The sequence below is a fragment of the Meriones unguiculatus genome, chromosome 7, assembly GCF_030254825.1.
Source record: "Meriones unguiculatus strain TT.TT164.6M chromosome 7, Bangor_MerUng_6.1, whole genome shotgun sequence".
Taxonomy (NCBI): domain Eukaryota; kingdom Metazoa; phylum Chordata; class Mammalia; order Rodentia; family Muridae; genus Meriones; species Meriones unguiculatus.
Window position 1 is genome coordinate 46,661,043 of NC_083355.1, and position 14,819 is coordinate 46,675,861.

General features: G+C 41.4%; 1 protein-coding gene across 2 annotated transcripts in view; it reads right to left on the minus strand.

Annotated features, from left to right (window-relative positions):
* The window catches only part of Zzef1 (zinc finger ZZ-type and EF-hand domain containing 1), a 122,973-nt gene that overhangs the window by 94,233 nt on the left and 13,921 nt on the right, over positions 1-14,819 (minus strand). For both annotated transcript variants that reach the window (XM_060387367.1, XM_060387366.1), the window contains exons 2-6: positions 11,134-11,278; positions 7,775-7,969; positions 6,019-6,190; positions 5,414-5,613; positions 3,312-3,522 (exon numbers count right to left, since the gene is read on the minus strand). In XM_060387367.1, the coding sequence (XP_060243350.1) occupies positions 3,312-3,522; positions 5,414-5,613; positions 6,019-6,190; positions 7,775-7,969; positions 11,134-11,278 (923 nt within the window). The remainder of the gene's footprint in view (positions 1-3,311; positions 3,523-5,413; positions 5,614-6,018; positions 6,191-7,774; positions 7,970-11,133; positions 11,279-14,819) is intronic.

The window sequence follows — 14,819 nt, forward strand, 5'->3', positions numbered from 1 at the left end:
CTTTCCTTCTGCTGGCCAGTCATTTGGGGCTGTGCCAGCAACTATGATTAGCTGTCAATAAGGCAAAACCACATAGTCATTTATGGGATTCATTTCCTTTTACAAGTAAACATTTACTCTGCCCCAAATATATTTTTAATTATTTCTCCTCAAAGTACAGTTTTTATCTTGTAATGCTTTTAGATAACTGATCTTTAAAAGCCAAGGGAAATGAAAGCACCACTGAATATGTACTAAGACAATAGAACAAGAATATTCTGCAATAAGCTAGTACAGCTTCAGAAAACTAAGGTAGGGGGCCAGGCATGGTAGCACATACCTTTAATTCTCTGTGCTTACAAGACAGAGGCAGGCAAATCCCTGTGAGTTAGAGGCCAGCCTGGTCTACATAGTTAGTTCCAAGACAGCCAGGGCTGTATAGAGAGACTCTATCTCAAAACAAGCAAAGAAACAACAAAGACTAAGATAGAAAGCTCTTCCTCGCTTCTTTCCTAAAAACCCAGTACACAGCAGTGGAGCTGTGGGTGGAGGGGAGCTGTGGGTGGCCTATATCTGGGTGTAGAGCCTGGATAGAGTGAGACAGATATCTGCACAGAGGGACAAACTAGTGTGGAATAAAGATGCCAATCAGAACAAGAAGGGTGGCATGACAAAGGGTACAGAACTCAGGGGACAAAAACACACCTAGGCAAAGGTGCTTACAGAAGTGGCCCTGCTAATGGCCCTGGAGCAGGAAGGATATGTGGAGGTTGTCCGCAAAGGCAGGGGCAAGGAAACCAGGTTGCACATGGGAAGACAAAGGAAGGAAGTTAATGCCTGAAGGACAACAGGAGCCTCGCCTTACTATCGGAGTAGGAAATGGCACATCCAGAAATAGAGAAAACCAAAATGAATCCCATGGTGCTGAATTGGAGGTGGAAATATTCATGTAAACTAAGTTCTTAGTATTGCAGCTGCCTCGTTTTCCTGCTGCCATGTCTTTCCTGTCATGTTGGACTACACGCACAAGTTATAACCCAAAATAGACACTTCTTCCCTTAAATTGCTTTGTTGGTTATTTTCATGGTAACTGAAAAAAGCAATCAATGTAGCCCCTGACTGCTTGGGAAAACATTTCATTAAAGGACAGAGGCAGAGACCATCAGGATAAACTTGGGAGTCATTCAGACAAGAAAGTAGGGAGGGAGGTGGGTACTCTGGTGTGTATCTCTCATAGAGGCTGAGGCAGAAGGGCATGTGAGTCCTTGAGTTCAAGACTATCTGGGGCTGTAACAGAGCACAGCCCTGTCTGAAAAGAAAAAAGGTTAAAAAAAAAAAAGGAGCTATTCTATAATGACTATTCTGAGAATGACTGTGAGATAGATAAATAGACAGACAGACAGATGGATAGATACACAGATAGATAGATACATAAAGAGATAGAATGACAGATAGATATAGACAGACATCTGGCCTCTGTGGGTACTGCACACATGTGATGTACAAACAGGCACACAAAAATAAAAACAAAGATTAAAAAAAAAACTGTGATTAACTATAACCCAGTGAATAAAAAAGGAATCTGTGAATCTCTACTAATGCAGGTAGAAAGTTTGATTTGGGAGGGGGGGTTATATAGTCCTAAAGTACCTCCTTACCAGATAATCAATTATAAAGAAAAAAGTAATTTTAGGGTTGTAAATCTGGCAAAGGTCAAAGTTGACATCATCAGTTATATGAGCCAGACAGCCTGCTCACCACTGGATGGATTGCAATGAGAGCACACTAATTTCTCTTTAAGATACGAAACATAGACTGGCCTGGTGACACACACTTAGAGTTCCAGCACTTGGAGGCTGAGGCAGGAAGTTGTCAGCTGAGGGCCACTCTGCGCTACACAGTAAGACTCTAAATCAAGCAAAATGAATCTGTTTACAATAACACAAACATCAGAGGCACCACAATCACAGAGAACTCTTCAAAATAACTGACTAGTAATTTTTAGAGGGGTCAAGCTCACTAAAGCCAAGGAAAGACTGAGGAATTGTTTTAGGCCTAGTGAAATTAAGGGGCTATGAAAACAAAATGCAAAATATAACTCAGCAACAGATGCTTTTGCTACAGGGCTTTACTGGGACAACTCAGAAAACCCAAATGGGATTGATTGTTGGGTTACACATACATTCATTTCCTCATTTGGTGGGTTTTCAGAAAAAGTTGTTTATAGGGAGCACATTATTAAAGTATTCGAGGACAACAGGGTAACAAATTACTCTCATGGGCTGACTGGGCTTTGATTATTTTTGCCATGTTTCTCCAAGCTTAAAAGGATTAATAAAAAATGTTTGCTTTGTTTTTTTGTTTTTCAAGACAGGGTTTCTCTGTGTAGCCCCAGCTGTCCTGGAACTGGCTCTGCAGAGCAGATTGACCTTAAATTCAGGAATCCACCCATCTCTGCCTCCCAAGTGTTGACATTAAAGGTGTGTACCACCGTGCCCAGCAATAAAAATGATTTTAAGACAGGAATGAAGGATGGGGGTTGGGCCACGTACTTAGTAACACTAATCTCAAAATCAGTCAGAAGAACAAAGACTAGACACCTCCTTCAGGCCCACATGTAGCAGCTAACAATGCACTCTGTCATCGAGCCCATGTGGAATACACTAACAATTCATTACTACACAAGTACCTTTTTAAAAAAGCAGGGTCTTGCTAAGTAGCCTTGTCTAGCTGAAATTGGCCATGAACATGAGCTCAAATTTGCAGCAACCCAACCTACATGTCCCCAGTGCTGGGAGGAAGCTGTAGCTTTTGTTCTACATGTTGCTATTTGACTGGTGGGGCCCTTCAACAAGAGAATAAATTAGTTTAATATCCTTGAAAACGTATAACTTACTAGTGAAAAGAGCTCCAAACATGGGAGTCCAAGCACTTACATTCAAATTGACTCATCTCTGGGAAGATCACTAGATCCTCACCTACAAAATGAGGATGACTTACAAAGCACTTCAGTATCTGCAGGTAAAACAAGAGCCGACATTTGAAAATTCCCTGTCTAACATTAAACATTACATACGCGTGGGTAACTGTTTCTGATGCATGAGAAATAGGACAGCACAGATGACTTTAGGTCAGGGAACTACTGAGCTAATGAAGAAAGGCAATGGAGGAAGTGTGTCAGTAGGACAGGAAGGTGGAACAGACTTCTTCAGTCTACATGGTGAGAGCATCAATCAGGGAGAGAGCGGAGCTCAGATGCAGGGTCAGTCAGGATGCTTCCTGGAGGCTGAAGAAGGAGCCACCTTGACAGCATGGGAACCACAGTGACTTACTGAGTATTGTGCAGCACTGTCTGGACAAAGGCAGGATTTGTCTCCATAGAAGCTGTCACCAGAGATGTTAGCAGAGACCAGTACCAGATTGCAGAGGCATCGGAGACCGAGACTCCAGACTTCTTAACTCTCTGAAAGCCAACAGCCCTCAGACCATGGATCCTAGTATCACAGCCATCGCTAAGACAGCGCTTTATGTTTATCTGAACATCTGTGGAGCATAAACAACAGGTTCAGCAGTGCATTAATGTCTTTAAGGTTTGGCAAGTGGTAGGTTCTCAACTAAAAGCAAAATAGAAAATGGTTAAGATATATTTTGATGACAGAAATAAATGATGTGCATAATGAAACTAGTATAGAATTAACATGTCTCAGAAGCACTGACAAATTTGAGAAATTATAAAACTTAGGAGTGATGCATAATAAAACTTCTCAGAACTTTATGAATCTTGAAAATTACACTGAATTTTATAAATTCTCACTGAAAGTATAATTTGACACTTCTAGAATTCTTTCTAGAATCTGCAGTTTCAGTATCTGGCTCATACAGTTGTGAGAATGTCTTTTTAACAACCAAGTCCTAATAGAGGATGCAGACATGACTCACTTTCCGATGTCACAGCTGCTCATGCAGCTGAAGGCAGGAAGACATTTTAAGGACATGATTTAAAGGAAAGAGTAGCACAACCTAAGTCAGGAGGCTTCTACTCTATATGCATAATGACTTCTTTGTGTAGGGGTGAGACACAAAGCCTCAGTCTCTTTGAGCAAAGTAAAAGCACTTTTAGCCCAGGAAAGCATTAGAAGAAATGAGACAAGACATGAAGCATTCTGGCTCCCTACATTAAATAAGGATAGAAAAAAAAAAATCACAAAACTGGTATTTCCAAAACGCTATGTGTGAACAAGTATATAATAAAACTATTGAAAATGGCCACGCAGTGGTGGTGCATGCCTTTAATCCCAGCAACTCAGGAAGCAGAGGCAGGTGGATGTCTGTGGGTTCAAGGCCAGCCTAGTCTACAGAGTGAGTTTTAAGACAGCCAGAGCTACACAGAAAAACCCTGTCTTGGGGAAAAAAAAAATAAAAGAAAACAGCAACAACAACAAAAAAATAAATGACCAAGAACAAAGGGTGGTTAAAATTGAGACATTTTTACAACCCTGAAAAAAAAAAAGGCAGCTAAGCATTGTGGGACATGCTTGTGATCCCAGCACTCTGCAAGGCAGAGGCAGGCAGATCTCCATGAGTTCAAGGCCAGCCTGGTCTGCAAAGTGAGTCCAGGACAGCCAAAGCTGCACAGAGAAGAAACCCTGTCTTGAAAAAGAAAAAAGGCATCATCACAATATGAGATAACAAAACATTAAAAATACAAGAGCCCATCATGGTGGTGTATGTGTTTAATCTCAGCACTCGAGAGGCAGAGGTGGAGGCAGAGGCAGAAAGAAACCTGTGATACATAGTTCTAGGTTAGCTGAGCTAGAGAGTGAGAACCTGCCTCAAAAAACAAAATCAAAACAAACAAACAAATCGAGGCATAGGTGCCCCTTTAACCCCAGCACTCGGGAGGCGGTGACAGGTAAATTTCTGTGAGTCTGAGGCCAGCCAGGACTGCATAGAGAGTCCAGGACAGCCAGGGCTATATAGAGACACCCTGTCTCGAAACAACAAAACAGTAAAATATAAAAATGTGAGAAGAGTATTATAATCTTTGGGAAATGCTATGTATACTATATGCAAATATATATAATTCTAGTTTTTTTATTTAAAAGTGCTTTTTATGTGTATATGTATAAACACACACACAAATTCATAAACACACGATGTGGTCTGGGAAGAACCACGCCAAACATCTGTGACTTGACAACCTCTTTATGGTAAGGTTTTGAATACTTTTTGTTTGTCCATATTTAATAGTTTTCCAGTAAGAAAATAACAATGTATTTTTAATTACAAAAAGGCTTTATTGTTTTTCTACAGTTTTTAGAATTACTTAGTAACTCCAAATAATGATGATTTCCCCCAAAAACTTCAGAGACCTTAGGACTTAAACCAAAATCAGTACCATTCCTCCCTCACAACCCAAGTCTGTTGAACTCACAGAGCTGACTGATGTTGGCATTTTCTAGTAGTGTCACATAGCCAGTGACATTGCTGGGGATGTGTACGTCTCGTACTTCCTGCAGATCACTGGCAGTTCTTCCCACAGCCACTGTCACTTGTTGCGGCATATAGCTCTGGTCAGTGGCAGCCACTGCAATGGACAAATGCCGAAGCACAACATCTGGCTTCATCTTCAAACTGGAAAACAGAACACAGACATCATTGTGTACATGGGCTGACCACTGGGACACTACACACCCTCTCTAAGGCCTTGCATTTGGCATATGTAAAGACAAATTTCTAAGTGACTAACCTGAGCTGCTAGCTATGTATGGCCTCCCTAAAGCTCTGCAAAGCCACTTGGTTAGGCTAATCTTATATTTCCTTTCAAGCTATTGGTATAGGCAAAAATGGGCATTATGGACACTCTAACAAAATCCTTCAACTGGCCAAAAAGCAATTCTAAAATGCATCCAAAAAGCTAAGTATATCTTAGGTTAGCTAAGAGGAAACAAGGTGATGATATCTATTTACAACTCCTGGAAGAGCCATCTCTCCAGGCCACATTCAAGATTTTAAAAGAATAAAACATGCACTACCCACCGTATCCAGTGTGAGCGGGCACTACCATCTGACTGCCAGTAGGATGATGTTTCTCCATTTGTCATCCTGTAGATGTCTGCAGGGTTTGAGGATGTCTCTATACAAGCATAGCACTTTGTTACTGACTTGAGTTTATCCATCTCTGGGCTTCTGGCTAGGTCTCCAGGGCTTTCTGCAGGGAAACATCAGAGCTTAGCTACTTCACAAAGAGAAAAAAAAAATGGTTATTTGAAATATCTAACAAAAATATGCTTAACCCTTTGGCACCAAAACCTAACATTCCTTAAAAATCTCCTTCCAGCCAGGCAGTGGTAGTGCACACCTTTAATCGCAGCACTTGGGAGGCACAGGCAGGTGGATCTCTGAGTTTGAGGCTAGCCTGGTCTACACAGTGAGTTCCAGGACAGCCAAGGCTACACACGGAAACCCTGTTTTGAAGAACAACAACAAAGCCGCACGCACGTGCCGTTGCACATACCTGTAATCCCAGCACTCAGGGAGGCAGAGGCAGGTGGATTGCTGTGAGTTCAAGGCTAGCCTGGTCTACAAAGTGAGTCCAGGGTACACACAGTAAAACCTATCTTGAAAAACCAAGACAAACAAAACAAAAACAACAACAGCGATCTCCTTCCAAAGAACCACTGGCCACTGATTGCCCCACCTCCTCATTAATTGCACCATGATGCCAAATAACTAGTGTCTTTATAAAGCCATGCTAAGAAAAGAACACTTCGCACTTAACTTTCTTCAATTTTATGCTTTTAATCATATTTACTTATTTATTTGAATTTGTGTGTGCACATGCCACAGTGCAGGTGTGGAGGTCAGAGAACAAATTGCAAGAATTGCCTTTTTTCCTTTTACTATGTGGGTTCTGGAGATGAAACTCAAGTCATCAATCATAAGTGCCTTTGGCTGCTGAGCCTTCTTACTGGCCCAAATGAGGTTTTCTTAACCTCTTACACTTCTGAGTATTTTCTGACTTACCTCTTCCATTCTTCCAGGTTAATAAGAGTCTTTTCTTGCAGAATCAAGTCATATGCTGTTTATACATTTATAGTGTAAATATTTAAATACAGTATAAATATATAAATATTCTATTATAAAAAGAGCACTTAAAACACTTGGGTGTTTACTGCTATAGGACAAAGAATTAACTGACCAAGAACAGTTACCAAAAAAAAAAAAAAGAGAGAGAGAAAGAAACCTCAGCCAAATGCATCATTAATATGATAGAAAATATATTTTGCTCATGGGATGACACTTTTGACTGCTTATATTTTTGCTGGTAGAAAGTTTAAAGTTTTATAGACTCTAGGCCTTTTTTTTTTTCTTTAATGAGTCGCAGTGGGTCTGAGTGTGCATCACAGCACACATGTGGAGGTCAGACAATACATTTCAAGAGCCAGTTCTTGTTTTCTACCCTTCTGAGAGGCAGTGTTTCTCTGTTTCTGCTGCTGTGCTGGATACTCAGACTAGGGAGGCTGAAAGCTGACTCTCCAGCTGATTCCCCTCTCTGTGCTTCCCACGAATGCTGGGACTGCAGATGTGCACCACTGTATCTTGCTTTTTTTTTTTTTTTAATAAATTCTCAAGTCATCAAACAGGCACAGGCAAGGAGGCAGGGAGAGCATGCTTAGACTAAAAACTCGACATGTACTTTCAGAAATAAAGGCACAGAGAAAGACTGCCTTCTCCTGTCACTACAACAGAAGCGATCCTAAGAGAGTACTTCAGGAGACTCTCCGGCACACACCCTTTTCTTTTTGCAGCAGCTGCTCCAGGGACTCCTTCAGAACTGACGACCGCATGGTGCACATGGTATTGCAGTGGTCTATCACGGGGTAAGGGATCACCATGCTGGAGATCCGATTGCGATGCAGGAAGCGCAGTATCATTGATGAGTGAGTGCCAAGACCCTCCTTTGACTCTGAAAATATGTCGATGAAACCTAAAGACATAAAATCCATTTTTGATGTTTTGGTGAAGCCACCACAATAGTTCCCACATGCTGAAGCTGCTGCCCCATCTGACCTGGCTAACTTTAACTACTAATTAAAGCAGCTATTAACTTTACTAAAATTTTAAGCTTCAACTATTTAAAAATATACATGGGTTTTAAAGAAATGAACCAGTGGCAATCTCAATTTAAAAACTCGTTTCAGAGGCTGGAGAGACAGCTTAGCAGTTAGGAAAAGATAAATCGTTTTAAAAAAAAAAAAATATATATATATATATTCATTTCATCTTATATATGTATGTTTTGCCTGCATGTATGTGTACTGTATGCATGTCTGGTGCCCACATAGGCCAGAAGAGGATGTCAATTCCTTGAAACTTCATGCTCACACTAAGGCGCTAACAACAAAACACCTGTTGCCATTGCCACACTCTCTGGCAGAATTTTACATGGTGTAAGATACTTGAAATATACTGTCTCACTTGGCCCTCGCAATATGGCAAGGTGTAGTTGTTGTCTGGTGGTGGAGAAGGACCAGGCAGCCTTGCTTTATAACAGGGTAGGAATGAAGCTCACAAGATAGCAAGCAGGTAGGTGGGGAACACTCCTCCCTCCTCAGGCTCTTCCTTCCACACTAGGTCCTTTCCCCAGGATATGACTCTTCTGAACCTGACCATACATCTTCTCTTTGGCCTCAACATCTGCTCAGATGGCCCACTTGGACGCTCTGAGTGACTCCCCGAATGTCTTCTGACTCCCAAGTACAGTTGTCCCAAGCAATCTAATAAAGACACGACACAAACCACACCTGCCACTGTTTAGACTCCTTTTCTGGCTCCTTATAACCTAAGCTAATGAGTCTCAAGCTGAGGTTACTATAATCCAGGAGCACCAGGTTAAGAAAAACAAGGATAAACATGGCAGCTTTTTTGGAAGCAGAGACATATTTGCAGGTTTTCTCCCCACTTTTTAAATGAGTCATAATGTATGACAAAAAGTTCACACAATTGTATTATTCAACAAAATTCCACAAGTTCAAGTGACCATTGTAAACAGCCTCTGATCAAGATGCCAGTGGTCTCTAGGGAGCCTGTATTTGACAGCAGAACAGATTCACTAGAAGATAATAAAACTCTGCAGCAACTTTTTTAATAAAGCAATAGGCTAAGAAGATATTCTGTACTTGAAGCAGCCTATTTTGGTTATATGTCCTACTCAAACCCCGAAGAGAGATGATTTCTAAAGACTCAAAATCTTGACAACCCCTCCCCACTCCCACAGGAGGACGAGGCCTCATATCCAGGAGCCTGCTGAGACCGCAATGGATTTTCTCAAAACCCACACAAACAGCAGACTGTTGCCTGTGCGTGCACGCACACACACAAGTGCACACGATACACATACACACACAAGACACACATGCACACACACACAGACACACAGAGAGGCAACAATTCTGTAATAGAAAATGTTTTCAGGGTTAGGAAGGTTCTATAAAGAAATGGATGTCAGTGAACATAGCATCAACAGTGAGATACAACAAGACAAGTTTCAGTGCGGGAGGACATCTGAGAGAGGGACTAGGAAAATATGCAAAGCAACCACAGAGGTAACCTCATCTTACAAGGGCATGAGACTATGACCATTCTTTTATGTTTGATACTGCTATATAGTTTTGAGTTGAAAGTTTTAGTCGTGAGTGTACTATGTGAGCACCTCAGGATCTGGACTTTCAATCAGTCCAGCCCTTCCGTCCATCTGGCACCCAGTGCAGCAGGCATCACCCACTGGTGGGTGCCCTTCCCTACCCCACCTGCAAAATCTCTCTGAGACTCAGGTAATAGTTTGAGATACAATGCATGCCTTGCATTTGTGAGGTCCTGACTTAATCTCCAGCACACTTGTATGCAAAAACACAATCCGAGGAATTCAAATAATGCTACCCACATATTTGCAATGTGAAGGTGGAAGTGATTACAAATGCTAAGATATGTTAGTTAAATGAAATTCAAAATTTAGCTTACCTGCCATGACACTAGGAAAAATAGTGCCATGTATAGGCTACTTATGATGGCCTTAAAAGAATTACATAATAAAAGACAACAAAGCATTCATTCTTGATTAAGATGCAGACATTTTCCTTCCCTGGCTTAATACATCACTTGGCAGCAGGTCAGAGGGTTCCACAGCCATCAGATTCACACCATCTGCCAAGTCTATCCAGCCTTTAACCTTGTCCTAGAGACATTAAGTACTGTCACTTGATGTACAGAGCAGGTAAAGTTCTGAGGTCAGATAATGTGCAAAGCTATTTACCTTTCAAATTGAACTGGCATCTCACTTGAAAAAATGAAGGGCATATTTATTCTGAAGCTGTCTTTATATAAGCCTGAGTCACCGAGGAAATCATCTAAAACACAGACCAGGCTGGGTATATAGTGATGCTGTACAGAACCTGCCTAACACATACAAGGCCATAGGTTCTACCCTTGGTACACACATGGGGTGGGGGACCAGAGAGAGAGAGAAGAGAGAAGAGAGAAAATAAGAACATGAGCACAGAGAAAACAAGAAAACAAAGTTTCAGAGTAAAAACTTTATAAGAATAACAATAAAATGTTTACCATAAGCCAATTATAAAATGTGAGGACATAGCAAAATATAAGAGAAGGTCCCTGCTCTAACAGAGCTCAAAGCATTGGAATTAAGATGGACAATAATGTAATTAATTCATTCATTACAAAGATATTATATGTTGCAAACTATGAGAAAAAAAGAAGGGTGATGCAGCAGAGAGGGCAGGGTGCGATGAGAACACGCAGCACAGGCCAGGGGTGATTCTTAAGGAACTGGACAGCAGCCTCTTGACCAAGGGCAGAGAAACAGAAAACTGCCTAGATATCACTGTTGAGGAATAAAAGCAAAGATTTCACTGATTTCGTTCAGTTCATGTGTCTAATGAATGCTGGGGGAGAGGGTTCACATCACCAGAGCTGGGCCAAACTCAGTCTACAGCACAACAAAGTTCATTATTGTTCTAAGATTTGTGCAGTAGCAGTGACCAGAGGCTTATCCTAGGTACCATTCCTACTAACTGAAAATACTTTGGGTTTAAGAGAACATTTTGAGCCTTCAGAAGTCATGTGATTACCTACCTGGAACAAGAGAGCAGGCTTGCAGTTGTCTGATGACATGGCTCAGCTCCCCTTGAAGATTGGCTCCACTGGAGTTCTTGAGGGCCTCCAACATATTTTCAGCGTCAACTGTCCCATCACCCTCAGCATCAAACTGGGCAAAGGCCTACAAGATAATATATATATATACACACACACACACAACTATACTACAGAACTCTTTAGTGTTGGTAGCAACAGACACTGCTAAAATGAAGCACTATTGAAAAAACCATTTAGAAAGCAGTTAGAAGCTACTGGGTCGACATTCATCTTAAAGAACTGTTGGAGTTTTTGTTGTTGTTTTGTTTTTGTTGGTGGTGTGTTTCTAAGTGGAAAAAGTGACAGTAGTATTAAGGGTGTTGTTTTGATCTTCTTCTTCCTCTTCTTCTTCCTCTTCTTCTTCCTCTTCTTCTTCTTCTTCTTCTTCTTCTTCTTCTTCTTCTTCTTCTTCTTCTTCTTCTTCTTCTTCTTCTTCTCTTCCTCCTCCTCCTCTTCTCCTTCTCTTTTCTATTTGAAAAAGGCAGATTCTCTTCTTCCATCTTGGAAGAGACCTAGGGCTTGCTCTCTAGAAAGATGTAAAGTATAGACTAGAAAATGGCAGACACAGCTAAAAATGAGAATGCCATACTGAAAGTGAAAGGTTATTGTCTACTTGCTAACTCGTTAAGGACACCCTTCTCTGGGGCTCCCAGAATGTTAGCAGCCAGTTTCATACCCTTCCAGAAGGAGACAGAAAAGTCTTACCTGGGGAAGCCGACGAGCCTAATAGAATAGGTAACACAAAATCATGCAGGAAAAGTGCCAATTTATTTTACAGTCAGACTCACAGGCCATAGCCAGACACACACAGCAGCCAGGCTTTTAACCACTCTACCCCCACCACCGTCCCTGTCCCCTCACAGTCTTACTCAGAATGACCTTGAACCAACTCTGTAGCACAGGTAGGCCTTTTACTTGTGATCCTGCTTCAGCCTCCTGAATAGCAGGATTATAGGCCTGACCAGGTCCAGCTCTAGTCTCATTCCTTTATTGCTGTTTTTGTCTTATTTTAAGATAGTGTTTCACACTATGGCTAGCCTGAAAACTTGCTCTATAGCTCAAGCTAGTCTCATATACTGAGTCTCTTGCCTCAGCATCCTGAATACTGGTTCTAGCCCCTCATTCTCTGGCGAATGGATAGCCTAGAACCACTAGACACTTGAGAAAGAACCAATAAAACACAGAAAAGCATGATTATACAGGGAGAAGAAAACATCAAAAGAGTGATTAATATCTTTATAGAAGTGCTTAAAGACATTTTAACCCTAGCTTTACTGAGGCGCATCTTATCTCCCATAAAACTTACGCCATTAAAATGAACAGTGCAACAGATGTCAGTATAATCAGAGTTGTGCAAACACCACCCAGTAGCTGACAAAAGAAAATACTACAATTTTCAACCTGCAACAGGGTACTATTGCTAAGAATAGGAGTTTACAATCCCACACATGGGAGGCTAAAGCAGGAGGCTCTGGAGTTCAAGTTCAGCCCCCGAGTTATATATTGAGTTCCAGAATGTCCTGAGCTACTAAGAGAATCTCAGCCCTTGGGATACTGAGGCAGGAGGACTATGGGTCTGAGGCCAGGCTGAGACTAAACATCAACTACCAGGCCAGTCAGGGCTATACTATACAGCAAGACCCTGTCTCAAAAACTAAGAAGAAACTCTCATCAGAAAAGCTGAAAGGTAGGGGCTGGAGAGACGGCTCAGAGGTTAAGAGCACCAGCTGCTCTTCCAGAGGTCCTAAGTTTAATTCCCGGCCACCACACAGTGGCTCACAACCATCTATAAGCGAGATCTAGTGCCCTTTTCTGGCATGCAGGTGTACATGCAGTCAGAATACCATATACTTAATAAATAAATTAAAAAAAAAAAGCTGAAAGGTAAACTTTACTAAAGGGACCAGAAAGTAAAGCAAAAAGAGAAATGCTAGAAACTAAGAGGGAAAAAGAATGCCAAGAAGACTGACTTAAAAGGTCATGTGTGTTCAAGAAAGACATGGAATGCAGCAGGGGAAATCCCAACAGTGATAATGCCTGGACTTCCCCACACCAAAGGACATAAATTTGGAGATTCAAAGGTAGAAGGCTTACATAATGACCAACAGTACAATGTAAGGACACTTCCTAACAGCAGCCAGCACCACAGCACACAAGTGTAATCACATCACTTGAGAGGCAGAGGCAGGAGGATTCTAAGTTTAAGGCCAGCCTGTGCTATAAAGTGAGAATCTATCTCAAAAAAAAAGAGAAGAAATTCCCTAACAGTGAGGGAAAGAGAAGTTCTTATTTCTAGGAGAAAAAAACAGTCTCCAGGTGAAAGGTCAAGAATCAGAATGTGACCAATTCAGTGGACACAGTGGAGACAGAAGGCAGTGGGAACAGTACCATGGCATCTTTTAACCCACAGGCAACACTCAGTCACAATACTGTGAGAGTAGAAGAAAGGCATTCTTATACATACACAGCTGGGAAAAAAAAAAGCTTCCCTTCAGACAGTGCCTAGAAGATTGGCACCAGAATGAAGAAATATCATTGCAAGAATGCAGAAAAGTCCAACCAGGACAGAAAGGAATCCTCAGGATGGTGAAGACTAAGGTATGAGCACAGCAGTTTAGAGGAAAACAAATCCATCTTACGTCAGATGAGAAGGCTCAAGGAGACTGTTCCTTTAAGAAGACAAACTGAGTAGGGATTGGAGGCAGAAGAGAGGAATCTCTCTGCTTTCAATACCAGTCAGTTACACGATAAGACTCTGTCTCAAAAATAATTAACTAGTTAATCAAATTTCTAATTAATTAATTAACAATTAATTAAAGAGATCAGAAAGCTGGTGCTGGAAAGATGGCTCAGTGGTTAAGGGCACTTGCTGCTCTTCCAGAGGATCTGAATTTGGTTTCCAGCATCCACCTGGGTGGCCCCCAATCACCAGTTCCAGGGGTTCAGCACCCTCTTCTAGCCTGTGGAGGGTTCCTTCATATACATAACACATATTCACACAAATGCACATAAATAACATTTTAAAAAATTAAGATGACAGAATAGACGTGGTGACACATGCCTTTCATCCCAGTACTTGGGAAGCAGAGGTAGGTGGAGCTTTGACTTTGAGGCCAGCCTCGACTACAAGGTATACATCGTGAGACTCTGTCTTAAAAATAAAAGAAGCTGCTGACAGAATATCTGTGTGTCAGAACATGTTGACCATTTCTGTTGATGATGCTTAGACAAGGCACAGAGACTCTGTAGCTCAAATAATGAGAAAAGATCTAAAATTGAAGGACAATAAAAGTGTCAGGGGCTGCTTATGGGCACAGTGACACAGTGCTTTTGTAGAAGGCAAAGGTCTGATGCGGAAGGCCTGGATTTTTTCCCTCACGCAGCAAAAGCTTTTTATTTTTATTTATTTTTTTTTAAGTATCAATTCAATTGTTTTTTGGTTTTTTTTTTTTGTTTGTTTTTTTATCAGTTACATTTTATTAACTCTGTATCCCAGCCATGTCCCGATCCCTCATTCCCTCCCAGTCCCTCCCTCCCTCCCTCATCTCCACCATGCCCCTTTCCAAGTCCACTGATAGGGGGGACCTCCTCCCCATTCATCTGATCCTGTTTTATCAGGTATCTTC